General features: G+C 50.1%; 1 protein-coding gene across 3 annotated transcripts in view; it reads right to left on the minus strand.

Moving 5' to 3' along the window:
- The window catches only part of LOC127586682 (protein phosphatase inhibitor 2-like), a 35,593-nt gene extending 12,178 nt beyond the window's left edge, over positions 1-23,415 (minus strand). For 2 of the 3 annotated variants that reach the window (XR_007958717.1, XM_052044806.1), the window contains exons 1-5: positions 23,177-23,415; positions 15,944-16,051; positions 13,210-13,278; positions 10,786-10,883; positions 9,387-9,503 (exon numbers count right to left, since the gene is read on the minus strand). Coding sequence is in view for 2 of the 3 variants with exons in the window: in XM_052044806.1 (XP_051900766.1) it covers positions 9,387-9,503; positions 10,786-10,883; positions 13,210-13,278; positions 15,944-16,051; positions 23,177-23,259 (475 nt within the window). In the remaining variant the exon portion in view is untranslated. Of the gene's footprint in view, positions 1-6,713; positions 6,771-9,386; positions 9,504-10,785; positions 10,884-13,209; positions 13,279-15,943; positions 16,052-23,176 lie in introns of all 3 variants that reach the window. The other variant, XM_052044804.1, reaches the window with a different exon arrangement.
- Positions 23,416-27,349: the final 3,934 nt, after the last annotated feature.

Genomic DNA, 27,349 nt, shown 5'->3' on the forward strand with positions numbered 1-27,349 from the left:
ACTCACCAACATCACCAATAGCCTGTCCTTGTCAAATCACGTAGATGCCACGGCCAAGAAAGCTCACCAGCGTCTCTACTTCCTCAGGAGGTTAAAGAAATTTGGTTTGTTCCCTATGACTCTCACCAACTTTTACCGATGCACCACAGAAAGCATCCTATCTGGACGCATCACGGCTTGGTACAGCAACTTCTCTGCCCAGGACCGCAAGAAACTGCAGAGAGTTGTGGACACAGCCCAGCGCATCACGGACACCAGCCTCTCCTCCTTGGACTCTGCCTTTACCTCTCGCTGTCTTGGTGAAGCAGCCAGCATAATCAAAGACCCCACCCACCCGGGACATCCTCTCTTTTCCATCGGGTAGAAGATACAGGAGCCTGAGAGCACGTACCACCAGGCTCAAGGACAGCTTCTACCCCACTGTGATAAGACTATTGAACGGTTCACTTATACAATGAGATGGACTCTGACCTCACGATCTACCTTGTTGTGACCTTGCACCTTATTGCACTGCACTTTCTCTGTAGCTCTGACACTTTACTCTGTACTGTTATTGTTTTTACCTGTACTACATCAATAACTCAATGTAACTGCTCTGTGTAATGAATTGACCTGTACGATCGGTATGCAAGACAAGTTTTTCACTGTACCTCGGTACAAGTGACAATAATAAACCAATACCAATACCAATGATTCGAGAACCAAATCAGTTTATGTTCTTCGAAATAGCGGTGCTGTTGGGGGGGAGGGGAGGGTGGAGCTAAGTAGCCGCCAATCAGGTGAAGCCTTCAACACAGTCTGCCTGTAAGGTGCCAACGTCAGCCCAACGGAGGAGATTCCCCAGGATGTCGCCTGGGACGGAGTGTTTCAGTTACGGGGAGAGACGGATGAGCCGGGTTTGTTTTCTGTTGAGCAGAGGGAGTCGAGCGGGGAAAGGGAACCTGACAGGGGTGTACGAAACCCATGATGGACAGGTAGAGAGTTGGAAAACTTTTCCCCGCGACAGAGGTGTCAAAAACCATAGGACGTAGGCTTAGGATAAGAGGGAAGAGGTTAGTGGGGATCTGAGGAGGGTTATTTTCCCCCCAGAGGGGGGGTTGGAATCTGGAGCACACTGCCTGAGGGGGTGGTGGAGGCAGAGACTCTCACAGCATTTAAGACATCCGGTGAGCCAGCTGTCAAACCTTCCAGGGTTTCCAGATAATCCAATGGGAAATTATTGGAATTTTAATATACCCCCTAAATGCAGTACGTTAAAGGGACAAGTTAACATTTAGGATTTTTAAAGGAAGGCAGTTATAACTCTAAAACATAGAACAGTACAGCACAGAGAAATGGGGGGCTATGTGGGAGGGAAGGGTTAGATAGATCTTAGAGCAGGATGAAATGTCGGCACAACATTGTGGGCCGAAGGGCCTGTACTGTGCTGTAATGTTCGATGCTCCATGTTAAGATATAGAACATAGAACATAGAACAATTACAGCACAATTCAGGCCCTTCGGCCCACAAAGCTGTGCCGAACATGTCCCTACCCTAGAAATTACTAGGCTTACCCATAGCCCTCTATTTTACTCAGCTCCATATATCGATCTAACAGTCTCTTGAAAGACCCTATCGTATCAGCCTCCACCACAATTTCTGGCAGCCCATTCCACACACTCACCACTCTCTGAGTAAAAAACTTACCCCTGACATCTCCTCTATATCTATTCCCCAGCACCTTAAACCTATGTTGTCTTGTGACCACCATTTCAGCCCTGGGGAAAAGCCTCTGACTACCTACCCTATCAATACCTCTCATCATCTTATACACCTCTATCAGGTCCCCCCTCATCCTCCGTCTCTCCAAGGAGAAAAGGCCGAGTTCCCTCAACCTGCTTTCATAAGGCATGCTCCGCATCCCAGGCAGCATCCTTGTAGATCTCCTCTGCACCCTCTCTATGGCTTCTACATCTTTCCTGTAGTGAGGTGACCAGAACTGAGCACAATACTCCAAGTGGGGTCTGACCAGGGACTTATATAGCTGCAACAATACCTCACAGCTCCTAAATTCAATTCCCCGACTGACGAAGGACAATACACCATCTTTATTAGTCATGTGTACATTGGAACACACAGTGAAATGCATCTTTTTTGCGTAGAGTGTTCTGGGGGGCAGCCCGCAAGTGTCGCCGCGCTTCCGGCGCCAACATAGCACGCCCACAACTTCCTAACTCGTACGTCTTTGGAATGTGGGAGGAAACCGGAGCACCCGGAGGAAACCCACGCAGACACGGGGAGAACGTACAAACTCCTTACAGGCAGCGGCGGGAATTGAACCCGGGTTGCTGGCGCTGTAATAGCCTTATGCTAACCGCTACACTACTGTGCTTGCCTATCTTCTATATGTTCTATAGGAACAGGCCCCTCGGCCCACGACGTCTGTGCTGACTATGATGCCAATTTAAGCTGTGCATCTGCCTGAACATGGTCCACCTCCCTCCATTCCCTGCCTGTAGTGTACTGTACCTGTCCGAAAGCCTCTTAAACGCCACTATTTTATCTGCCTCCATCACTACCTCTGTTCCAGGCACCCACTAAAAAAAAACTTGCCCCGCACATCTCCTTTCAACTTTCCCCCACTCACCTTAAAAGCTGCCCTCTAGTATTCAACATTTCCACCCTGGGAGAAAGATTCCGACCGTCTACCCTGTCTGTGCCTCTCGTAATTTTATAAACTTCTATTAGTCTTGCCTCAGCAGAGAAAAGCCTTCAGCAGAGTAGGTATCAAAAACATCAGTAAACAAAGGACGACGGGACTCCCTTACACAAAAGATAGTAAATAGTGAGCTCAGTTAATCACTTAAAACCCGCAATTGATAGGTGAGGACATGCTACTGTTGATGGACTATGATCTCGTTGAGGGGTGGGATAGGTATGAGGGCCTGAGTGGTCTCCTGTCCCCATGTTCTGAGGTTCCTACAATTGATGGACATCCCCAGATGAGGCCGCAGATTTTAGCAACCTTCCTAATCCACATTGAGGTCCCAAGGATTTCCAAGTCAGGATGGTGGGTGATTTTGAAGTTAATCTGCTCCTTCTGGCATAGAGCAGGGAAGGGGGAGGAGGTAAGGCATGTGGCTGACAGTAAAGCCTCAGTCATGGAGTCACAGAGTTATATAGCATGGGAACAGGCCCTTTGGCCCAACTTGTCCATGCTGACCAAGTTGCCTACCTGAGCCAGTCCCATTTGCCTGTGTTTGGCCCATATCCCTCTGAACCTTTGCTATACACGTGCCAAATTAAACTAATCCCATCTGCCTGCACTTGATCCATATCTCTCTATTTTCATGTGCCTGTCTAAATGCCTCTTATACCCCACTATCCTATCTGCCTCCACCACCTCCCCTGGCAGCCTGTTCCAGGCACCCACCACTCTCTGTGTAAAAAACTTGCTTCACAAATCTCCTTTAAACTTTCCCCCTTTCACCTTAAACCTATGCCCGCTACTGTTTTACATTTCCATCCTGGGAAAAGATTCTGACTGCCTACCCTAGCTATGCCTCACATAATTTTATAAACTTCTATCAGGTCTCCCCTCAGCCTCCGACACTCCAGAGAAAATAATCCAAGTTTGACCAACCCCTCCGTATAGCTCGCACTCTCTAATTCAGGCAGCATCCTGGCGAACCTCTTCTGCACCCTCCCCACATCCTCCCTGTAACGCGGTGACCAGAAATGCACACAATACTCCACATGTAAACTAATCGTACAGCTGACACATGCAGGACATTAAGTGTGGCTGCTGGGATAAGTTATGGTGGTTCAGGAATACTTGCCTTAAAGACTTTGTGTGTGGGGTGGGGTTTGCTTTACTTTTAAGGCTTACATTAGCTCATCTCTGGGGATGGTTTCGTTGTTGTCTAAACTGCCTATTTGAATTTTGTCTACCTGTATCGATCCAAATTATACTTGGTTTGGGTCACTGAGGGTTCTAGTTCAGACTGAAGGTTCACATCGGTGGACACTAGTTGTCCACTGACCCCTGTACCTGACCCGTGGACCTGGGGTCGGGAAGGATGTCGAGAGGGTGATTTGGCTTCATTTCTAGGGGTTGCGGTGAACAGTGGGAGTCGGGATCCCTGTCTGGTCACCTCTCTTCCAGGTCCCACCCCTGTGGCAGGTTGATAGGGTCAAGTTTGCAGTGTGAGAGGTTCTGATTGAGGGAGGATGGAGGGGAGAGGTAGAGGTGGGGATGGGGAGGGAGAGAAAGAGGGGGGGAGAGAGAGTGAGGGAGAGTGAGGAGGAGAGGGAGTGTGGGAGAGGGAGAGAGGAAGGGTGGGAGAGGATGGAGAGAGAGGGGGAGGGGAGGGAGTTTGGGAGAGGGAGTGTGGGGGGGGAGAGGGAGACAGGGAGAGAGAGGGAGAGGGGGGAGGGAGGGAGGGGAAGAGGGAGGAGGGAGGGGGAGGAGGAAAGGGAGAGAGGGGAGGGGGGAAGAAGAGGGAGAGGGGGAGGGGGGAGGGGGGGAGTGGGAGGGGAGGGGGAGGAGGGAGAGGGGAGAGGGAGGAAGAGAGAGAGGGAGGGGAAGGGAGAGGGGGAGGAGGGAGAGGGAGGGGGGGAAGAGGGAGGGGGGGGGAAGAGGGAGAGGGGGAGAGGGAGGAGGAGAGAGAAAGGGAGGGGGAGAGGGAGAGGGGGAGAGGGGGGAGGGAGAGAGGGAGAGGGGAGGGGGAGAGGGGGGAGAGGGAGGGGGAGAGAGGGAGGGGGGGAGAGGGAGGGGGAGAGAGGGAGGGGGGAGAGGGGGGAGAGGGGGAGAGGGAGGGGGAGAGGGAGGGGGGAGAGGGAGGGGGGAGAGGGAGGGGGGAGAGGGAGTTTGGGAGGGAGAGGTGGAAGGGAAGGGGGAGAGGGTGTGGGACAGATGGGCAGAGGGAGAGGGGGAGCACACATGGAGATTCGCGAGGGTGAGGAGGGGCCCTTATCAACAGGAGAATGATTGAGAGCACACAAATGGCAGGGGCTCAGGATAAAACAAAAGGCTTTTCCCTAACCGTGTGTAACGAGTGAAGCAACTGGATCTGTGCGGGAGATGTAGTACTTAACCACTGGGAAGACTTGGGTTTAGTTCAAGGACTGGTGTGTTAATAGAATTAAAAAAGAAAAGAAAGACTTGAATTTCTACAAGACCTTTCCCAATGTCAAGCGACTTCACAAAGCAATTTAGAGCCAAGAAAATTCTTCTGGTCAGAGATGTGAGGTAGGAAATTTAGACACAGCAAACTCCCAGGTGCAGCAATGTAACCACCAGTGACGTGGCAGAGTTAAATATTGGACCAGTCACCAGGGGGAACGTTCTTCCTTATCAAAACAGCGCCAGGAGTGAGTAGACAACAGGGTAGAGATGGATTTCTCTTTACTTGTCTGGATGAGTGCAGTAAGAAGCTCGACACTATTCAGGACAAAGCAGTCCGCTTGACTGGCTCCATCCAGTACACTGAACATTCAATCCTTCCACCACTAAGCATGGTGAAATGCACAGTAGCTACTCATCCTGTCGATCCCGACAGCCCCTGCCAAACCCACAGCCTCCATCGCCAAGAAGGCGCTCAATCCCTCCTTCTCCAGGGCCAGGTAGGGATGGGAAATAAATGCTGCCTTTGCCAGCAAAGATCATAAGGAACGAATAAGTTACAAACAAGTCGCTTTGTTAAAATGGAAGAGGGGCTGAAAATGAGAGATAAGGGGGGAAATAGATCCATAGAGAGAGGGAAAGAGATTTAGGGAAGAAACCACAAAGGAAAAGTAGGTTAGACGTTGAAAACTCTAATGTCTGAAAAGGTTATCTAAGCATTGGTGTGTGCAGGAGCTTGATGTGTACCACATGCCCACTGTCTTCCCTACATTACAGTAACCGTATTTCAATACAACTGGTTGTATTGTCTGCAAAGCACTTTGGGAGGTCATTCATTGACAAATAGGTACCACAAAAACATCTTTTTTTACCCTTGAAAGTGGAAAGTGAACTTCCTGGAGGAAGCATTTGGCAAAGATGGGAGGTTAAGGATGATGAGCAAAATGAAGAATCGCAAATCGATGAAGACGCTCGGGCTGGAAGAGGTAGCAACTGCCGGTGGTCCTGTCAGTGGAGACGTGTAGGTGGCAGGAATTTGAGGAGTTCAGTCAGCCAAGGTTCATTGACAGGCGTACAGGAACACAGGAGTCAGAATAGCCAGCAAGAGGGGTGAGCATCAAGTTCATACAGGGAGTTAACAGAAGCAGTGAGGACCATCAGAAGAGTAAGAGATTGGCACTGACCACACAGAGTGAGTGTGAAGGTTGTATGGGGGAAGACCAATCATTTAAAAAGATCCCGGTAAATGATACCCTCCATCTAATCCATGCTGCATTTGCCCTGGGAATGTGTGATGGGACAGTGTAGAGGGAGCTTCACTCTGTGTCTGAACCCAGGAGTGTGTGATGGGACAGTGTAGAGGGAGCTTCACTCTGTGTCTGACCCTGGGAGTGTGTGATGTGACAGTGTAGAGGGAGCTTCACTCTGTGTCTGACCCTGGGAGTGTGTGATGTGACAGTGTAGAGGGAGCTTCACTCTGTGTCTGACCCTGGGAGTGTGTGATGGGACAGTGTAGAGGGAGCTTCACTCTGTGTCTGACCCTGGGAGTGTGTGACGGGACAGTGTAGAGGGAGCTTCACTCTGTGTCTAACCCGTGCTGTACCTGACCTGGGAGTGTCTGATGGTCATCCAGTTCCCTGTACTTATACCCCTCATCGTGAACAGCTGGGGAAAGAAATCATAGCAAAAGCATAAATTAGATAATTGAAATACACTTCATACTCTTCTGGGATGAATTTTCAGGTCTTCCCTCATCACTGGCTTCAGTTGTTTATGAAATAAAGCTGGTTGCAGTCCATGCAATTATCTGGTCTAGATCTCCAGTGGTGAGTACAGTGGGTTAAACATTCACTTCCTCCAGTACTATTGTACTGTAGAAGCAGTGTGTACCAGCTACAACATGCACAACCAGCTACCTGGCCCAACAGGGGCCCCTAACCCCATGGACTCAGCAGGAAGGACAAGGGGGCAGGGCGATGGTTCCCCACCGAGTCACCAGCCATCTGGAAGTTGTAAGTTCGGAGTTCATCAGTGCATGTTGGGGTATTGGCATCAGCAAGCTTTGCCACAAGTAACGTCACGTTATTCCAACAAAGTCAGGGAAGAGAGACCACCGTGTTCACTCAGTCAGGTTCTGCGCGAGACCTGGGCTCTCGAAATGGCCTTGAGGGAGTACCAATCACTCCCACCCATCACATGGGTGAATGTTCCCTGAGGCCTTAGCCAGCCTCTACAATCACCAAGAACTTCTCCAAGAGGCATCCTCAACGTCTCGGCTCCCCAGCTACGGTTTTTCCATTATCTTCTCCCTGAGGATAGTGTAGACCCCAGGTGACCACCTGGGCCTTATCACCATGCCTACCACCCCTCCTGTCTCTCTACACGCTGCGTCCTCTATTCGACCGCGAGAGTGGCACCGTCAGCCGATACCGATCCTGATCCTGTTCTCGTTAGGACTTCTGGAACAACTAGGCTTCCCACAAACATTCCCGGCTCCTCTCTGACACCTTCCCACTCCAGTGAGGCAAGTCAACGTCAGATAAGATCAAGCGATGTTTGGCGTGAGAGAGCTTCTTAATGATTGGCCTGTAGACCTGGTCTGACCCTTGACCTAAGACCGTCAGGGTCAAATGGGCAAGGACATTAGCGATACCTCCTGTAATGCCCAGGCAATATGGCGTATGTAGGAACCATCAAAGATAAAGGTTTGGAAGCTTGGGTATTGTTACATAACCAGGGAGTGATATTAAATCAGCACACAGTGAACAGATCCCCCAACAGTAGTCGTTAAATTAGTTACACTCAGTGGATTTAATCAAGGGATGCCCACTGTTAGGGCATTATATCAAAGATTCGGGGGTGGTGGGTTTGTGGGGTTGTTGGTATCACAACTAATTCAGAAGCTCCTTGAGAAAGATGACTTGTGACTCTCAGACCCTATACTCTCAAGGGGTACGTCTGCTCACTTGGGTCTCTTGAACATGTTCGCAGGGAGGTATCTGTACACTGAGGTCTCTCAGTCAACTGTTCAGCAAGATACTTATACACTAATATTCTCTATTGCTCTGTACATAAACTAGTGTCCCTCAGTCTATCTGTCCAGAAGATATCTATGCAGTAACTAGGGACTCTCAGATCCCGCCCCCATCTCTCTCTCTCTCCCTCTATCTCTCTCTCTCTCCCTCTCTCTCTCTCTCATTCACTCTCTCAGAGATAGCTGTACAGTAACTTTTCATCTCTTTCTTGCTGTTGAGTTGTCTAAATGACTGAAGTCTCACAATCTCTCTCTCTCTCCCTCAAGCAGATATCTGGTCACTAGACTGGGGTCTCTCATTACCTCTCTCTGGAAGATATCTGTACACCAACCAGAATCTCAGTCCCTCTCTCTCTCTGGGAGATGTCTGCACATAGACTGGATTCTTGCAATCCCTCTCTCTCAGGGAGAAATTAAGGTCTCTGAAAATTCCTTTTTCAGAGATACTGAGCTTTCTTATTCCCCTTCTCTCAAGGAGATATCAGATCACCAGTTGGGGGTGTCTCAGTTCCTTTCTTGGAGAGGTATCTCTCCACTGACTGGGGCCTCTCAATCCCTCCCTCAGTGGGATTTCTCAGTCATTGATTGGGGTCCTTCAGTCCCTCTTTTAGGGGAATGACTATCCAAACACTCATTGTGGCATCTCAAGAGTCTTTCTCAGGAGGATACGTACTGTTTTCTCTCGACTCTCTTGCAAGGAGATATCAATACACAATTAGTCTCAGTTCCTCTCTCTCTCCAGCGGTCAGTACACCAACATGTCTCTCAGTCCACTTTACGGGGAGATAACGGATTTCTCAAGTCTCTTTCTCTCTGTACCTGAGTTATCTGAGTCTCTCCACTAACTGGGGTCTCTTTGTCTCTCTTTCTTTCTCTCTTGATATATCTACATCTCTCTTTCTCTGTCTGTTTCTCTCTCTCACTCTCTGAATGTCACTTTCTGTCTGTCTCTGTCTCTGTCTCTCTCTCCCTCCATCTGTTTCTCTCTATCTGTCCTCTCTCTCTCTCTCTGTCTGCCTCTTTCTGTTTTTCTCAATGTCTCACTCTCTCTCTGTCTGTCTCTCTTTCCCTTTGTCTGCCTCTGTCTCTCCCCCCTCTGTCTCTCTCTCTCTCTCCCTCTTTCTTTTTCTCTGTCTGTCTCTGCCTCACTCTCTCTGTCTGTCTCTCCCTCTCCCTGTTGCTCATTGTCACAGTATGCGTACACACATCTCACTGCAGAGGAGCTTGTTGACGGTAACATTACTCACAGTCTGAATCATCGTGGTCTTCCAGCTCCTCGCGAGCTATCAGTTCCCGTGCTCGCTTTATGTTCTGCCCCTCATCGTAAATCTGCTTCCGTCTGAGCTCAAACTGCCGTTTCCTTTCTTTGGAGAAGAGAGGAAAAATGGGAGGTAAATTCCTGAGGGAATAAAACAGGGCAGACATGCAACTAAAACATGAGAAGTACTGAACCAGCCAGGGTTTCTAATTGAATTATTTTCATTGTTTTTTTTTAGTTTGAGCGATAGTCAAGGATACAGGGTTTCAGGACTGAGGGACCCCAGTCAATGGGGAGATGTCTGTATAGAGATCTCCCAGGGCAAGGACTTCACGGGTCAGACACAGAGTAAATCTCCCTCCACACTGTCCCATCACACACTCCCAGGGCAGGGACATCAAGGTTAGATACAGAGTAAAGCTCCCTCTACACTGTCACATCACACACTCTCAGGGTCAGACACAGAGTGAAGCTCCCTCTAAACTGTCCCATCACACACTCCTGGGGTAAGACACAGGGTGAAGCTCCCTCTACACCGTCCCATCACAAACTCCCAGGGTCAGACACAGAGTGAAGCTCCCTCTACACTGTCCCGTCACACACTCCCGGGGTCAGACACAGAGTGAAGCTCCTTCTACACCGTCCCATCACACACTCCCGGGGTCAGACACAGAGTGAAGCTCCTTCTACACCGTCCCATCACACACTCCCAGGGTCAGACACAGAGTGAAGCTCCTTCTACACCGTCCCGTCACACACTCCCAGGGTCAGACACAGAGTGAAGCTCCCTCTACACTGTCCCGTCACACACTCCCAGGGTCAGACACAGAGTGAAGCTCCTTCTACACTGTCCCATCACACACTCACAGGGTAGGAGCACTCTGATTTATAAACATTAAACCCTTCAAACATCATTAACCTGTGAATTCTCTTTGCATAGTCTCCCTGTTAGTTTGAAATATTAATCTAATTAAGATGTATAGAGGGGATTTGATAGCGTAACTAGGTGACAAATGGGGTTGCAGGTGTGGAGGTGCTGAGGGACACATGAAGGACCTCACCAGAAATCTGGAGTCAGGTTGATGTCAGGAAGCACCTCTTCTTTCTAAGGTTGGTGGGAGAATCTGCTGAGGTAGTGGTTCACTTACAAATGTCATAACCAATGTTGATAGACCTTCTCTGGGTGAGCATTGGAGGAGGGAGATGGATGATTGGCATTAAATAACTACTTGGCACAACCTAATTCAAGGACAGAACAGACTTGGAGGGACGATTGGCCGCTTTGCTTCCCTCCACGACGCTTACACGAGCTTGATTAGCGCTGTGGGTGGAAGTCACTCAGGAGGGGCTGAATGCCCTCATTGTTCCAGCGGGGAACGGTGGCTCACCTCTCTCGACCAGGGGAATATCATCGTCAACAACGTCCGCGATTCTCATTCGTGTTTTCTCTTGTTTGCCTTTGTTTCTTGTGGTCAGAGCTCCCATCCTAAACCATGAACAGACAATTACATCCATGAAACGTGCTGTGTTGCCCCTACAAAGTTTCCCTCTGCCGCCAGAGAGGTGACAGAACAGAAGAGGGAGGGTTAGAACTCCTGCTGTAATGGACAGGGAGCAATGGCCAATCAGCAGCCAGTATTTTTTGTGCTGGTTGGTGATTCGTTGTTCAACTTGCTTGCGGGCTGCCCCAGGGGAAAGTTGGTTGGATCTCCCTGTTGGAGGGTGTCCCCTGTACCAGCTGGTTACAAAGGTGGTCCTATTGTGATGGGGTGTGTGGATCCCCCTGCTTCTGGGAGAGCAGCTTCTGAGGGTCTTACACAGTGGCGCAGCGGGTAAAGCCGCTGCCTCACAGCTCCAGAGACCTGGGTTCGATCCCGACCTCCGGTGCTGCGTGTGTGTGTGTGTATATATGTCAGAGTGTGCCTGTGTGTGTGTCTGTGTGTGTGCATATATGTCTGTCTGTGAGTGTATGTGTTTGTATGTGTGTGTATATATGTCTGTGTGTGCGTGTGTGTTTGTGTGTGTTTCTATGTCTGTGTGTGTGTGTGTGTGTGTGTGTGTGTGTGTGTGTGTGTGTGTGTGTGTGTGTGTGCGTGTGGAGTTTGCACGTTCTCCCCGTGACCACATGGGTTTCCCTGGGGTGCTCCAGTTCCCTCCCACATCCCAACGACGTGCGGGGTTGGTGGGTTAATCGGCCGCTGTAAACTGCCCCCCTAGTGTGTGGGTGAGGGGTAGAATCTGGGGGGGAGTTGATGGTGAATGTGGGGAAGAGTAAAAATTGGGATTAACGTTGGATTCATGTAAATGGGTGGTTGAGGGCTGGCATGCACTTGGTGGGCTGAAGGGCCTGTTTCTTTGCTCTATGACTCTACAATTACCAAGGTCTCTCTCTTTTTCTCCCCAGACCCCTCCACAATTCTCTTTCCATCGTCTCTTCTTCTTTCTCTCTCTATCTCTCTCCCTCTGCCATCGTATCTGCCTCCACCACCACCCCTGGCAGCCCATTCCAGGCACCCACCGCTCCGTGTGTGAAAAACCTGCCCCGCACATCTCCCTTAAAATTTACCCCTCTCACCTTAAATGCATGTCCTCTGGTATTTGGCATTTCTACCCTGGGAAAAAGATACTGGCTGTATATGCCTCTCATAATTTTATAAACTTCTATCAGGTCTCCCCTCAGCCTCTGACACTCCAGAGAAAACAACTCAAGTTTGTCCAACATCTTATAGCACATGCCCTCTAATCCAGGCAGCATCCTGGTGAACCTCTTCTGCACCCTCTCCAAAGCCTCCACATCCTTCTTGTAATGGGGCACCCAGAACTGTACACAAGTGTGGCCTAACCTTATACAGCTGCAACATGACTTCCTGACTCTTATACTCAGTGCCCTGACCGACGAAGGCAAGCGTGCCGTACGCCTTCTTTACCACCCTATCCACTTGTGTTGCCGCTTTCAGGGAGGTATGGACTTGGACACCAAGATCCCTCTGTACATCACTGCTGTTAAGGGTCCTGCCACTTACTGTATACTTTCCCCTTACATTAGACCTTCCAAAGTGTAACACCTCACACCTGCCCGGAGTAAACCATCTGCTATTTTTCTGCCCATATCTGTAACTGATCTATATCCTGGAGCATATAGATCAGGGTGGAGACAAAGAGGTGGGGGAAGGGTCAGGTTGGAAACAACGTGGGCAGTGTGGAGCAGTGTGTGGGTCAATGTGAGCATGGCTGAGTTCGGCTGTAGGGCTTGTTTCTGTGCTATATGACTGACCTAGCAAGTGGATCCCGGTGAGGAGGGGGTGGTAGGAAGATGGAGGAGGGGGGGAGTGTGGGAACGGTGAGGTGAGAGGTGGATGTGAGAGGTGGAGGGCTGCAGATGGTGGGATCTGATAGGAGAGGGAGGTGGAGCCTGGAACCAAATAAGGGAGGTGGGGAGGGCAGATGGGAACCTCTCCACAACCCCACCAATCTTTGTGTCATCTGCAAACTTACTAACCCACCCACCTACATCTTCATATATCACCAACAACAGAGGTCCCAGCACTGATCCTTGCCAGAATAACACCCTTCCACCACTACCCCATGGACAAGCCAATTCTGAATCCAAACTACAAAGTCGCCATGGATTCCATGCATCTTAATCTCCTAGACTGTATCTTAACAATTCTATCTGAGCCCAGGTATAACTTACTCATGAGGTGTCCTTCCATCTCCTCATCTACCCACCACCCGCTCTGGGTCTTGCAATTAAACACACTGTCCGATCAGTCTGTCCGCAGGCAAGGAATGAAATCAGAAGGTTAACGCACCTTGCTCTCAGTTCTTCTATGGAGAAACTGGGTCCCGAGCTGCTTCCTGCCTCATCGTCGGGGTTGTATCTGGAAGGAGAGGATAGATAACAAGCTCACCCAGCTATCTAGACAAGATCCAGACCAGTGTAATCACACTTGTGACCCCTTATTGTAAAAGGAACCCTGAGGGGTGACCCTACAGAGGTATATGAAATCATGAGGGGCATAGATAGGGTGAATGGACAGTCTCTTCCCCAGGGTTGGGGAATCAAGAACTAGAGGGAAGAGATTTAATAGGAACTTGAGGGGTAACTTTTTCACACAGAGGGTGGTCTGTATATGGAACGAGCTGCCAGAGGAAGTGGTTGAGGCAGGTACATTAACAACATTTAAAAGACACTTAGACAGGTACATGGATGGGAAAGGTTTAGTGGGATATGGGCCAAACACAGGCAGATGGGACTGGCTTAGATGGGAATCTTGGTTGGCAGAGTGAGATCAGTGTTAGTGCCGCTGAGACCACTTGTTCCCACCAGACAGCAGACTGGCCCATGCAGGTGAGATGAGCCACGCTGTTGGTCTGGCAGATGAACCAGCTGATTCACCCCATGGCTCTCTGAGAGCCAGTACCCAACCACTGAGTCAGGCTGGTTGGCTCAGCAAAGAGGAGCGATCTCAAGGTTCCAGCACGTCCCAAGTGGTTGGACAGGAACGTGGATGGGAAAGGTTTAGAGGGATATGGGCCAAACGCAGGCAAATGTGACCAGCTTAGATGGGCATCTTGGTCGGCATGGACGAGTTGGGCCGAAGGGCCTGTTTCTGTGTTGTATGACTCTGTGACTCTAATGGTTAGTATCTCCTCTCCATCTCACCACCCACATCCCCTTCTAGAACCTGCGAATGTTAGAATTCAGAGCAAGGTTAGGCCAACTGGCTCCAACTTTCATCATGACTGATCTTCAAGCTCAGTGCCATTTTCCAGCACAATCCCCATTTCCCCTAACAGGGCGGCAGAGTGGCGCCGCAGGTAGTGCAGCTGCTCCCAGCTCCAGAGACCCGGGCTCGATCCCGACCTCTGGCGCTGTGTGTGTGTGTTTCTGTGTGTGTGCCTGTGTGTGCGTGTGTGTGTGTGTGTGTGTGTGTGTGTGTGTGTTTCCCCCGGGTGCTCCGGTTCCCTCCCACATCCCAACGACGTGCGGGGTCGGTGGGCTAATCGGCCGCTGTAAGTTGCCCCCCTGGTGTGTGAGGGGTAGGGAGAATGGAGCATGTGTGAGACAGAATATGTTACAGGGAGATAAATGGGGGAATGGGAGAGTTGGCATAGACGTGATGAGCCGAATAGCTTCATTCCATGAAACATAAAATATGAGATTCCTTTAATATGTGGAATTTAGAAGGAATAGGCCATTTGGCCCTTCATGCTTGTTCTATCATTATGGCTGACCTTTTACGTCAATGCCACTTTCCTGCACAGTTGGAATTATCCTGACTGGTTGCATCAGGGCCTGAAACGGAAGTTCCAACTCATAGGAACGCACGAGGCTGCAGAGGGTCGTGGACACAGCCCGGTCCATCGCAGGCACATCCCTCCCCACCACTGACAGCATCCACAGGAGGTGCTGCCTCAAGAAGGCGGCATCTATCACCAAGGATCCCCACCATCTGGGCTGTGCCCTCTTCTCGCTGCTACCATCGGGCAGGAGGTACAGAAGCCTGAAGTCCCCACACCACCAGCTTCAGGGACAGCGACTTCCCTTCAACCATTCGGTTCTTGAACCAATCGGCACAACCCTAATCACCACCTCAGCAACAGGACACGACGGACCACCTCTCGCACTGCCGTGGACATTTCTAATTTGTATTTGCACTAATATCTGGTTTTGCACAGCCTTTTTGCACTGTCATGTACAATTTATATTCCGTGTGTTGTCTGTACCTACGTGCCTGTGATGCTGCTGCAAGTAAGTTTTTCATTGTCGCCGTACCTGTTCTAGACTACTCAACTCAGGGAAACATCCAGCGCTGTAAGAATTCTGCTTAAGTCTGGCCTAGTCTACACAATCTGCCACATCCTCTCACCAGCTTCCGATCCAATGCATCCCTGCTCTTTGCCTCAGACACCCTTTACGTGGTGAGGCCCCTCTGGTCTGGCAGTGAGAGGGGCTGGAAAAGGATGCAGCAGGTCATTGTTGAGGTTCCTCCCGAGCAGCTGTGTAACAGAGGATCTCCGATCTACCGGCTGTTCCCCTGGGGTCCCTCCCACATCCCACTGACCCCGCATGTTGTTGGGAAGCGTGAGGGAACCCAGGGGAAACCCACACAGTCACAGGGAGAATGCGTCTGTATTCACAGATCTTACACACACACACACACACACACACACACACACACACACACACACACACACACACACACACACACAGACTGTACATGCAGACACAGACACACACACGCAGACAGACACACAGACAGATACACACACACAGACACACACACACACAGATTGTACATGCAGACACAGACACAGACACACGCAGACACACACACACACACACACACTCATACACAGACACACTCACACACAGCGCCGGAGGTCGGGATCGAACCAGGGTCTCTGGAGCTGGAAGACAGTGGTTCTATTGTCATCTTTGTAATTTCCTTTTACCATTTCTCCAGTTCTACCTCTCTCTTCCAATCTGCAGACCCACTGCGGAGGGAGGTGTAACTGGCACACGAAGACGGCTGGCCATACCTGAAAGGAGTTTTGGCTTCATTGATGGCCATGAGCCCATAGTCCTTTCCTGCAGGCTTGTAGGTGGCGATGATGTTCATCTCGTCCCAGGTCTGGGATTTCTTTTGACTGCAAGATAGTAGATAAAGGAACAGAGTGCTGGATGACCTAGTGTGGTGGCAGTTTCAATATTACCATACAGGTAGTTCTGTGGTTCATAATGTGTGCCTTGAGTGTAGTGGTTAGCGTAACGCTATTACAGCGCCAGCGACCCGGGTTCAATTCCAGCCGCTGTCTGTAAGGAGTTTGTTCGTTCTCCCCGTGTCTGCGTGGGTTTGCTCCGGGTGCTCCGGTTTCCTCCCACATCCCAAAGACGTACGGGTTAGAAAGTTGTGGGCATGCTATGTTGGCGCCGGAAGTGTGGCGACACTTGCGGGCTGCCCCCAGAACACTCGACGCAAAAGATGCATTTCACTGTGTGTTTCGATGTACATGTGACTAATAAAGATATCTTATGTTATCTATAGATCGCGATTGATTCCGTGGGCCAAAATGATTAATACGTAATTTAGATCAGGAACAAGCTGTCTGTCTTGGAAAAACAACTGTGTACATGTAATCTCCCCTCAGTAATCAGACACCACTGTCTCTTAAGAACGCAGGCTGCTAGTTTCACTGCGGGAGGCCACTTGAGTGAGTTGCTTTGGAAACTGACAAGCAATCACTTCCACTGACAATGATACTCTATTAAACAATGTAACATACAACCTTTAGTATTTATGTCTTGGAATAACAGAATAAACATGGCTATTAAAAACGCCTTCAGTTTTGAAAATCCTGAGGGAAAATAACTTAGTTATTCGAGTCTGAAACTCTCTAGCCCCTGACACAATTGTTCTTATGGCACAATTTTCTGAGGTTTCTTAGGAACTGCTGTGTTAGAGTAGAAGCTTTTCCCCAGAGAGTAGTGAATCCGCAGAATTCCCAGGGAAGCAGTAGAGGCTACCTCATTAAATATATTTAAGACACAGTTAGATAGATCTTTGCCTAGTAGGGGAATTAAGGGTTATGGGGAAAATGCAGGTAAGTGGAGCTGAGTCCACGGCCAGATCAGCCGTGATCTTATTGAATGGCGGAGCAGGCTCGACGGGCCAGATGGCCTCCTCCTGCTCCTATTTCTTATGTTCTAACCCACTGGCTCATATTCCCCCATAACCTATTCTCCTCACATTCCCCTCCCCCAGAATCTACCCCTCGCCCACCCACTAGGGGGGCAATTTACAGCAACCAATTAACCCTACCGAGCCCGCACGCCGTTGGGATGTGGGACAACGCTCATCTTGGATGACACTTTAACTCATTCTCTCAAAGTGGAATCACTGGCAAGGGAGGCGGACATTTACCACCTGGAGACCCTGAGATGGCAATGGCTAACTAAGTGACTTGTTTCAAGGATTCAGAGGGCAGTCGAACGTCAGCCGCGTTGTTTCCTCCCCCACTGGAGTCACACTTGAGTGGTTGCGGAGGGAGGTGAGTCATCTATTTGACCTTTTACACCAATCCGATAGCAGATCGATTTATAACTTACATAGTCTTTAAAAATTACTAAATGGAAATGTTCCTTCATCAGGAATTGAACACAAGTCTCTGAGCCATTAATCACCCTGAAATATTGATGCTTATGGTGCAGGAAAGAGGCATAAAATTTGCACATAGTAAGATCTCACAGACAGCACAATACCCACATGTAGCTCAATTGTACGGTTGGAGACATTAATACTGTGTGTCTATCCATTACAATGTGTGATATACGACATAAAGACACAGAAATATGTGGTATAGTGGACAATGAAGAAGGTTTTCAAAAATGACAGAGGGATCTTGATCAGCTGGGTAAGTGGGCCGAGGAATGGCAAATGCAGTTTAATTCAGATAAGTGCGAGGTGTTGCATTTTGGAAAGCAAAAAAACAGGTAGGGCTTTCACACTGAACAGTAGGGCCCTGGGGAGGGATGTAGAACAGAGGGGCCTTGGAGTACAAGTACGTGGTTCCCTGAAAGTGGGAGTCACAGGTAGACAGGGGTGGTGAAGAAGGCTATTAGCACCCTGGCCTTCATTAGTCAGGGCACTGGGTATAGAATTTGGGAGGTCATGGTGCGGATGTACAGGATGTTGGTGAGGCCACACTTGAAGTATTGTGTTCAGTTTTGTTCACCCTGCTATAGGAAAGATGTTATTACTGGAAAGAGTGCAGAGCAGATTTACAAGGATGTTGCCAGAACTTGAGAGACTGAGTTATAGGGAGATGTTGGACAGGCTAGGACTTTATTCCTTAGAGCGTAGGAGACTGAGAGTAATCTTATAGAGGTGTATAAAATCATGAGGGGCATCAATAAAATGAATGCACTGTCTTTTTCCCAGGGTTGGGGAATCAAGAACTAGAGGACACATAGGTTTAAGGTGAGAGGGGATTTAATAGGAACTTGAGGGGCACAAAGTATGGTGTCTATGTGGAACGAGCTGCCAGAGGAAGTAGCTGACTTGTAGAGGACAGTTGAACAGGTACATGGATTGGAAAGTTTCGAGGGTTATGGGTCAGGCGTTGGCAAACAGGACTAGCTTGGATGGGGCATCTTGGTCAGCATGGACCAGTTGGGCTGAAGGGCCTGTTTCCGTGCTGTATGACTATTATGACCCTATAAAGACCTTGGACAAATTTCACACAGGCAGCACCATTGGGCTTACGCAAATTGGACCTAACGGCCTATTGATCTTAGTGTCACATTACAGCATTTGTATAGCCACAGTAGTTCTTGGTGCAATGGCTGGAGAGGGGGCAGAAACGATTCACGAGGATGTTGCCGGGACTGGAGGGCTCGAGTTATAAGGAGAGACTGGACAGGCTGGGACTCTTTTCCCCAGAGCGCTGAGGGGTGACCTTATAGCGGCGTGTAAACTCATGAGGGGCACAGATAAGGTGGACAGTCACCGTCTTTTTCCCAGGGTAGGGGACTCTAGGGCATAGGTTTAAGACGGAGATGGGAAAGATTTAAAGGGGATCTGAGTTTTTCACACTGAGGGTGGTGCATATGTGGAACGAGCTGCCAGAGGAAGCGGTAGAAGTGGGTACAATGCAACAGTTAAAAGACATTTGGACAGGTACATGGATAGGAAGGGTTCAGAAGGAAATGGGCCAAATGCAGGCAAATGGGACCAGCGTAAATAGGCACCTTGGACGGCAGGGACAAGTTGGGCTGAAGGGCCTGTTTCTGTGCTGTATGACTCTCTGAATAGGCTGAATAGATTACTTCTCTGCTGATTGACCCCAGGAGTCCAGCATTCTACAAAAGGGGTTCATTCTCACCAAACCAGACGGAAGTCACCCAGTCAGACTCACATCAAGAGTCACAAGCCTGTTGGCCCAGTGGCCCAGCAGGTAGGGCCGCTGTCTCCCAGTGCCAGAGACCCAGGTTCGATCCCCACCTCTGACGCTCTGTCTGTGTGTGTGTGTGTGTGTGTGTGTGTGTGTGTGTGTGTGTGTGTGTGTGTGTGTGTGTGTGGCTAACGATGGCTAACACGAGGGCACATTATTTTAAGGTGATTGGAGGACGGTATAAGGGGGACGTCAGGGGTAAGTTTTTTTTTTACACAGAGAGTGGTGGGTGCATGGAACACACTGCCAGCAGAGGTTGTGGGGCAGATATGTTAGGGACTTTTAAGAGACTCTTAGATAGACACATGAATGATAGAAAAATAGGGGGCTATGTGGGAGGGAAGGGTTAGATAGATCTTAGAGCAGGATAAAATGTCGGCACAACATTGTGGACCGAAGGGCCTGTACTGTGCTGTAGTGTTCTATGTTGTGTGTGTGTGTGTGTGTGCGTGCGTGCGTGCGTGCGTGCGTGTGTGTGGAGTTTGCACATTCTCCCTGTGACCGCGTGGGTTTCCCCAGGGTGCTCCGGTTCCCTCCCACATCCCAACAACGTACGGGGTCGGTGGGTGAATCGGCCGCTGTAAATTGCCCCTCTAGTGAGTGGTTGAGGGGTAGAATCCGGGGGGGGGGGGGGGGGTGGCAGTTGATGGGAATGTGTGGAGAGTAAGAAAAAAAGGTATTACTGTAGGATTGGTGTAAATGGGTGTTTGATGGTCAGTGCGCTCAGTGGGTTAAATGGCCTGTTTTCACTCTAATTGTCCTCACCTACAGCTGCCCAAAGACAGGCGGACCTTGTTAATGGGCTGGGATCATCCCTGGGAGATCCTACATTAACGTAAGAACAGAAGCTGCCTGCATTTATATAGAGCCAGTGCCACAGAGGAACACCAAGGCTACGGATCGAAAAGGAACGAATGGGAATAGTATAGGTAGGTATGAAGGTGGGCATGGATATGCTGGGCCGAAGGGCCTGTTTCTGCACTGTATGACTCTATGACAAAAACACAGTCAAAAAACTGCCCCCCAAACCCCAGCAGATATTGAGTATCCACAAACAACCAGCTCTAAAAGAAAAAGGGAAAAGCAAAGGCTGCACGTTGGAAAATACAAGGAATGGGATTGTAAGCCGTGGCGTTGGGACGGAGAGAGGGGGTGGCGCAGAAAGGGGGAAGGAAGTGAGATAGGAGTGAGAGGCTGTGGGGGCAGGGAATTTTTTTTTCTACAAAGTAAACTTTATTCATAATAAAAGGCGAACTATATACAATTACAAAACAGTGCAAACCTTTACATTCTTGTACAGATCATTCACTAGCGTTACCTTTTTATATAGAAAACAGCACCGATGCCACACATGTGGCTCCCTGGGGCGGGGGGGGGCTACCCCAGTCCCGTATTTACAATAGTTAAGGGGCTTTCTCCCCTAACCCCACCCCTCCCTCTCCAGTGGCAGAAGAACCCTAAACTGTAGTCCTTCCCCACCGAGCCCTTGCGCTGGCTGCACCAGCTTCAGTGCGTCCCTCAGCACGTACTCCTGCAGCCTGGAATGTGTCAGTCGGCAGTATTCCCCTACGGACATCTCGCAGCGCTGGGAGACCAACAAGTTTCGGGCAGACCAAAGGGCGTCTTTCACCGAGTTGATGACCTTCCAGCAGCAGTTGATGTCCGTCTCCGTGTGCGTCCCCGGGAACTGCCCGTAGATCAGAGAATCCTCTGTAATGCAGCTGCCGGGGATGAAACGTGACAAGGACCCTTGCATCTTTCGCCACACCCTCCTCGCAAACCCACAGCCCACAAAGAGGTGGGCAACCGTCTCGTCCCCAGCGCAGTCCTCCCGGGGGCAGCGCGCGTTGCGAGTGAGGTTCCAACCATACAGGAAGGGCCCCTCTCACTGCCAGCCAAGCGAGGTCTGAGGGAAGAGTCGAGGGACGGAGGTGGGAAGGAGATGGGACCGGAAGGTGTGCTGGGGTGGGAGTGGGGAAGGAGAGACAGACACACATTTCTGTGAAGATGGCAAATGGACAGACAGCCCCTGAATTTTTAAAGCGATGAGGTAATTGTCCTGGTCATTCGACCTTGTAGGAGGATGTCGAGTGGGATTGCAGTATCTGAAATCTTCACCAACTGAGGCAATGACTATGTGCATTTATATAGCGTCTTTAAAGTCACCAGATGTCCAATAGTACATGACAATTAGCAAATTTGACAACCACTTAAGGCAGACAAGCGAAAGCTCAGTCAGAGGTAAGCTTTCAAGAGCATCTTCAACGCAGTTATGTTGAGAGGAAAACCACAGCCCAAGTTGCAGGTGGTAACAGTGGGGCGATTGAACTCAGGACCATTTGAATGGTGAGTTTGAGATCTCAGAGGGCTGGAGGTGGTTGCGGAAAGAGGAAGGGGAGCAGGAACATAGAACAGTACAGCACAGGAACAGGCCCTTCAGCCCACAACATCTGTGCCGAACACGATGCCAAATTAAATGAAATCCTTCCTGCCTACTCATGATCCATCTCCCTCCATTCCCTGTATGTTCATGTGTCTCTCTAACAGTGTCTTAAGCCCCACCGTCGTATCTGCCTCCACCACCTCCCCTGGCAGCCCGTTCCAGGCACCCACCCCTCCCTGTGTAACAAAAACTTGCCCCGCACATCTCCTTGAAACTTTCCCCCTCTCACGGTAAATGCGTGTCCTCTAGTATTCGACATTTCTACCCTGGGAAAAACATTCTGACTGACTACCCTATCTATGCCTCTCATAAATTTATAAATGTATCAGGTCTCAAGCCTCTGACGCTCCAAAGAAAACATCCCAAGTTTGTCCCCACTCCCAAGTTTGTCCAACCTCTCCTCAACTCACACCCTCTAATCCAGGCAGCAACCTGGTGGACCCCTTTTTATAAGACATCTTTATTAGTCACATGTACATTGAAACACACAGTGAAATGCATCTTTTGAGTAGAGTGTCTCCTTCCAAAGCCTCCACATCCTTCCTGTAATGGGGCAACCAGAACCGCGCATAATATTTCAAGAGTGGCCCTGACAAAAGTTTAATACAGCTGCAACGTGACTTCCTGACTCTTATAGGAAGGTTGTGGAAGTGTTGGAAAGGGTGCAGAGGAGATTTACCAGGATGCTGCCTGGTTTGGAGAGTATGGATTATGAGGAGAGACTAAGGGAGCTAGGGCTTTACTCTTTGGAGAGAAGGAGGATGAGAGGAGACATGATAGAGGTGTATAAAATATTAAGAGGAATAGACAGCCAGCGCCTCTTTCCCAGGGCACCAATGCTCAATACAAGAGGGCATGGCTTTAAAGTAATGGGTGGGAAGTTCAAGGGAGATATCAGAGGGAGGTTTTTTACCCAGAGAGTGGTTGGGGCATGGAATGCGCTGCCTGGGGTGGTGATGGAGGCAGGTACATTGGTCAAATTCAAGAAATTGTTAGATAAGCATATGGAGGAATTTAAAATAAGGGCATATGTGGGACGAAGGGGTTAGATAGTCTTAGGCGAGGTTTAAAGGTCGGCACAACATTGTGGGCCGAAGGGCCTGCATTGTGCTGTACTGTTCTATGGTTTATCCTCAATGCCCTGACCGATGAAGGCAAGCGTGCCATTATGCCTTCTTTACCACCCTAACTCTTGCAGGGAGCCCGAGCTCCCTTCGTACGTCAGTGCTGTCGAGGGAAAGGGGTGGGGGAAGCGTTGGAGATCGGCCAGCCAGGGTTGAGAATGGAGATCTCGAGGAAGCCAGTGTGGGTCGGCGAGCGAGAGGTGGAGATGCTGGTGGGACGGGTCAGGGCTGGAACTCGATGGAGCCTTCACTCACCTGTCCTCCTCTGAATGCCTTCTGCTCCTCACTAGGTTGGAGCTACTGGTCTTCTTCAGGATGCCCTTGACAGGTTTGTCCATTGCCTGGGGAGAGTTGGGTTGGGATTGGGAGGGAGGGAGGGGAGAGGGGCTTTCCTTTCCTTGGAAGGGCTTCAGGACTGGGGCTGGAGGATCAGGTCTTGCCCCCTAGAGCTGAGAGGCTCCCATGGCAGTGCCGAGGCACTCATCCCCAGTGTGGCTGAGAGTGTGGCCCCGCCCCCCCGCGGCCAGCTGGGCTGGTGGGCGGGGCCAGGAGCCGCTCCGCCTCCCCCTCCCCCTCCGGCTCCTCTCTTGCGTCACACAAGGGGCGGGGTTGCGTCGGCTGTGACGTCGTTCCGTCGCCGGCCGCGCAAGAAATGGAAACACACCAGGCCCCGCCCACCCCGGAAGAGGGCGCCAGAGGCAGAACGGGGGGGGGGGGGAGGGGGTGGAGGAGGGGGATGGGGAGGGGGAGGGGTGAGAGGGGGATGGGGGAGTTGGGGTGGAGGAGGGGGATGGGGAGGAGGAGAGGGGTGGGGAGGGGAGTGAGGGGGTGGAGGAGGGGGATGGGGAGGAGGAGGGGGGTGAGGGGGTGGAGGAGGGGGATGGGGAGGAGGAGGGGGATGGGGAGGAGGAGAGGGGTGGGGAGGGGAGTGAGGGGGTGGAGGAGGGGGATGGGGAGGAGTGAGAGGGGGATGGGGGAGTGGGGGATGGGGAGGAGGGGTGGGGAGGGGATGGGATGCGATGGGGGATGAGGGGGTGGGAGGGGGGATGGGGCGGGGATGGTTGGGGGGTATGGGAGGGAGGACGGGGGTGGGGGAATGGGATGCGATGGGGATGAGGGAGGTGGGGGTGGGAGGGGATGAGGGGGATGGGGGTGGGAGGGGATAGGAGGGGGGATGGGGGTGGGAGGGGATAGGAGGGGGGATGGGGGATTGGGGGTATGGGAGGGGGATGGCGGGCAGGGATGGATGGGGAGATGGGGGATGGATGGGGGGGTGGGATGGGGTGATAGGGGGCGAGGATGGGGAATCCGGTCCCACCCGGGTAACAAGAGGGAGTTTGCTCCAGATCAAAAGGTCTGATTCAAAAGGCGATGCTTGGTGCACAGACCTGTGAGAATGTTTGGGTCATTGGGAGTTAAAATACAAATCAGTGCAGATTTGATGATCACCAGTGTAAAATGGTCCACGGCAATAAATCCGGTCAGGAATACAGGTGACGGTCCCATTAATGAGTGTTCAAGACCGAACAAATTCATCAGAAGCCACAAGCAAACGAGAGACTAAACTCCTGCGGATGGAGATTGGTGGTGGAAAAGTTTCAGCAGGGTGTTGACACACAAGAGACTGCAGATGCTGGAAGCTGTTGCGAACAAAAACGTTGCTGGGTGGAGCGTAGGCGAATGAGGGGTGGTATTGTAGAGGTATTTAAAATTGTGAGGGGTGCAGATAGGGTGAACACACGGTCTTTTTTTTCCCAGGGGTTGGGGAATCAAGAACTAGAGGGCATAGGTTTAAGGTGAGAGATTTCATAGGAACCTGAGGGGCAACTTGTTCACTTGGTCAATATATGGAATGAGCTGCCAGAAGAAGGTACATTAACAACATTTAAAATATACATGGACAGGTACATGGATAGGAAAGGTGTAGAGAGACATGGGCCAAACGCGGTCACATGGGAATAGCTTCAGTGGGAATCTTGGTCGGCATGGACCAGTTGGGCCAAGGGGTCATAGAATCCCTGCTGTACGAGTCTATGACCAGCTGAGTTCCAGCAGCAGTTTGTGTTTTAGCTTTAGCGGGATGTTGCCTGGATGGGCTTTGGATGGACTGGGCTTGTTCTCCCCAGAGTGAAAGGAAGCCAGCTGCTGACCTGATGGATGTAAGTTTATGGGAGGCGTTGACAAGGTCAGGGTCATAATCTTTTTTTCCATGGTAGGAGTATCAAAAGCAAGAGGGCATTGGTTGATGGTGTGAGGAAGGAGTTTTAAAAGGAGGGGGGAGGGTTTGATATCTGGAACATGCTGCCAGAAGGGGTGGTGGGATCCGATACAATCACCATGTTTAAGTGGCATTTAGACAAGCAGTTAGATAGGCAAGGCACCGGAGACTGTCCTAATGTGGGTAGTGTAGGTTGGCAGAACTGTCAGTGTGGACGTGGACACATTTCAGCTGTACCACTGTGATTCTAAGTACAAAAATTAATGGTATTTGACAGTAGGGCAGGTTGAAAGGGCTGAGGTTGAGGGGGCAGAGGGGAAGAGTTGAGGGATGGAGATTGGAATTGGTTTATTATGGTCACTTGTACAGTGTAAAACATACCTTACCTACCGTTTATACAGATCAATTCATTACACAGTGCATCGAAGGTGCACAAGGTAAAACAATACAGAATGCAGAATAAAGTGTTACAGTTACAGAGAAGATGCAGTGCAGGCAGACAATAAGGTGCAAGGTCATAACGAGGTAGATTGTGAGGTCAAGACTCCATCTTATCGTGAGAAGTAAAGGACTGCGGAGGCTGGAATCTAGATGAAAACCACAATGATGCTGGAGGAACTCAGCAGGCCAGGCAGCATCTGTGGAGAAAAGCAGGCGGTCAGCGTTTCGGGTCAGGACCCTTCTTCAGGACTGAAGATAGGAAAAGGGGAAGCCCGATATATAGGAGGGAAAAGCAGAGCAGTGATAGGTGGACAAAAGAGGGGAGGTGGGGTGGGCACAGGGTGGTGATAGGTAGACGCAGGTAGGAGACAGTGATGGGCAGGTGCGGGGGAGGAGGGGAGAGCAGATCCACCGGGGGATGGGTCACAGGTAAGGAGAGAGGAAAAAAGGTAGAAGAAAAGAGAGATGGGCTAGGAAAGGGAAGAAGTCCATCTTATGTCACTGGGGAACAGTTCAATAGACTTATAACAGCAGGATAGAAGCCGTCCTTGAGCCTGGTGGTACATGCTTTCGGTGTACCACGAGGGTACAGTTGGAAGGGTGTGTGAGGAAGGAGAGGCGGGCACGCATTTCTGTGAAGATGGTGCTCTTCAAATGGACAGACAGTCCCTGAATTTATAAACTACTGACAGGTCTCCTCTAGTTCCCAAGTTGTACATCAGTCGTTCTCGTGTTGTTCAGAGTCCTGTCCTGACAAAGGATCACAGACCTGAAATGTTGACTGTTACTCCTTCCACAGATGCTGCCGGGTCCTTTATTTCAGTATTTTCAGTTTTTGTTTCAGATTTCCAGCATCCTGTGTTTTTTTTTGATTTCATTCCATGGTCCTTGTGAAAGGTAAAAAGAAAAACTGTCAGGGCACTGTTCCAAGCACAGCAGGTGGTGTGCGGGCCAAAATCCTGCCCACACCCAGTGGCACAGAATGCTTTTGTTTCTGGGATCATGCTGTGCCTATCCAGCTCATAACAGAACGAATCTACAGCCATACCAAGTGAAGAAATTAAACGTATTATTTTTAAATTTAAGGCAATTTCTTGACTTGTACAAAACTTTATTGATTCGTTTGCAGTCATCTTAATATCCCTCATTTAATCAAAGTTAAGGTCGAATTTATCGTCCCATGCACAAGTCCACGTGAGCACAGGTGCAGTGAAAAACTTCCTTGCAGCAGCATCACAGGCACAGAGCATCAGATCACTTTAATTGGTCACCAAGTGTTGTCAGACGTTTAGCTAATTCACACATTTATGAGGTGGACCGTTTTCTACTCAAATTACTGTCAGTCAATACAAGTGTCATCGTACGCACAAAGTATTGTGAGCAGATTATCAATCGGATGAGCTTGAGAGGCTAGAAGCAGCCTCAAAATTACTTCACCACGACCAGGCACAGTAGTGTAGTGGTTAGCATAACGCTATTACAGTGCCGGCGACCCGGGTTCAATTCCGGTCTGTCTGTAAGGAGTTTGTACATTCTCCCCGTGTCTGCGTGGGTTTCCTCCGGGTGCTCCGGTTTCCTCCCACATTCCAAAGACGTACGGGTTAGGAAGTTGTGAGCATGCTATGTTGGCGCCAGAAGCGTGGCGACACTTGCGGGCTGCCCCCCAGAACACTCTATGCGAAAGATACATTTCACTGTGTGTTTTGATGTACATCTAATAAAAATATTTTATAAACAATTTAGGTGAGTAGTCTGAAGAAAGTAATAGT

The sequence above is a fragment of the Pristis pectinata genome, chromosome 37 (genome assembly GCF_009764475.1).
Source record: "Pristis pectinata isolate sPriPec2 chromosome 37, sPriPec2.1.pri, whole genome shotgun sequence".
Taxonomy (NCBI): Eukaryota; Metazoa; Chordata; class Chondrichthyes; order Rhinopristiformes; family Pristidae; genus Pristis; species Pristis pectinata.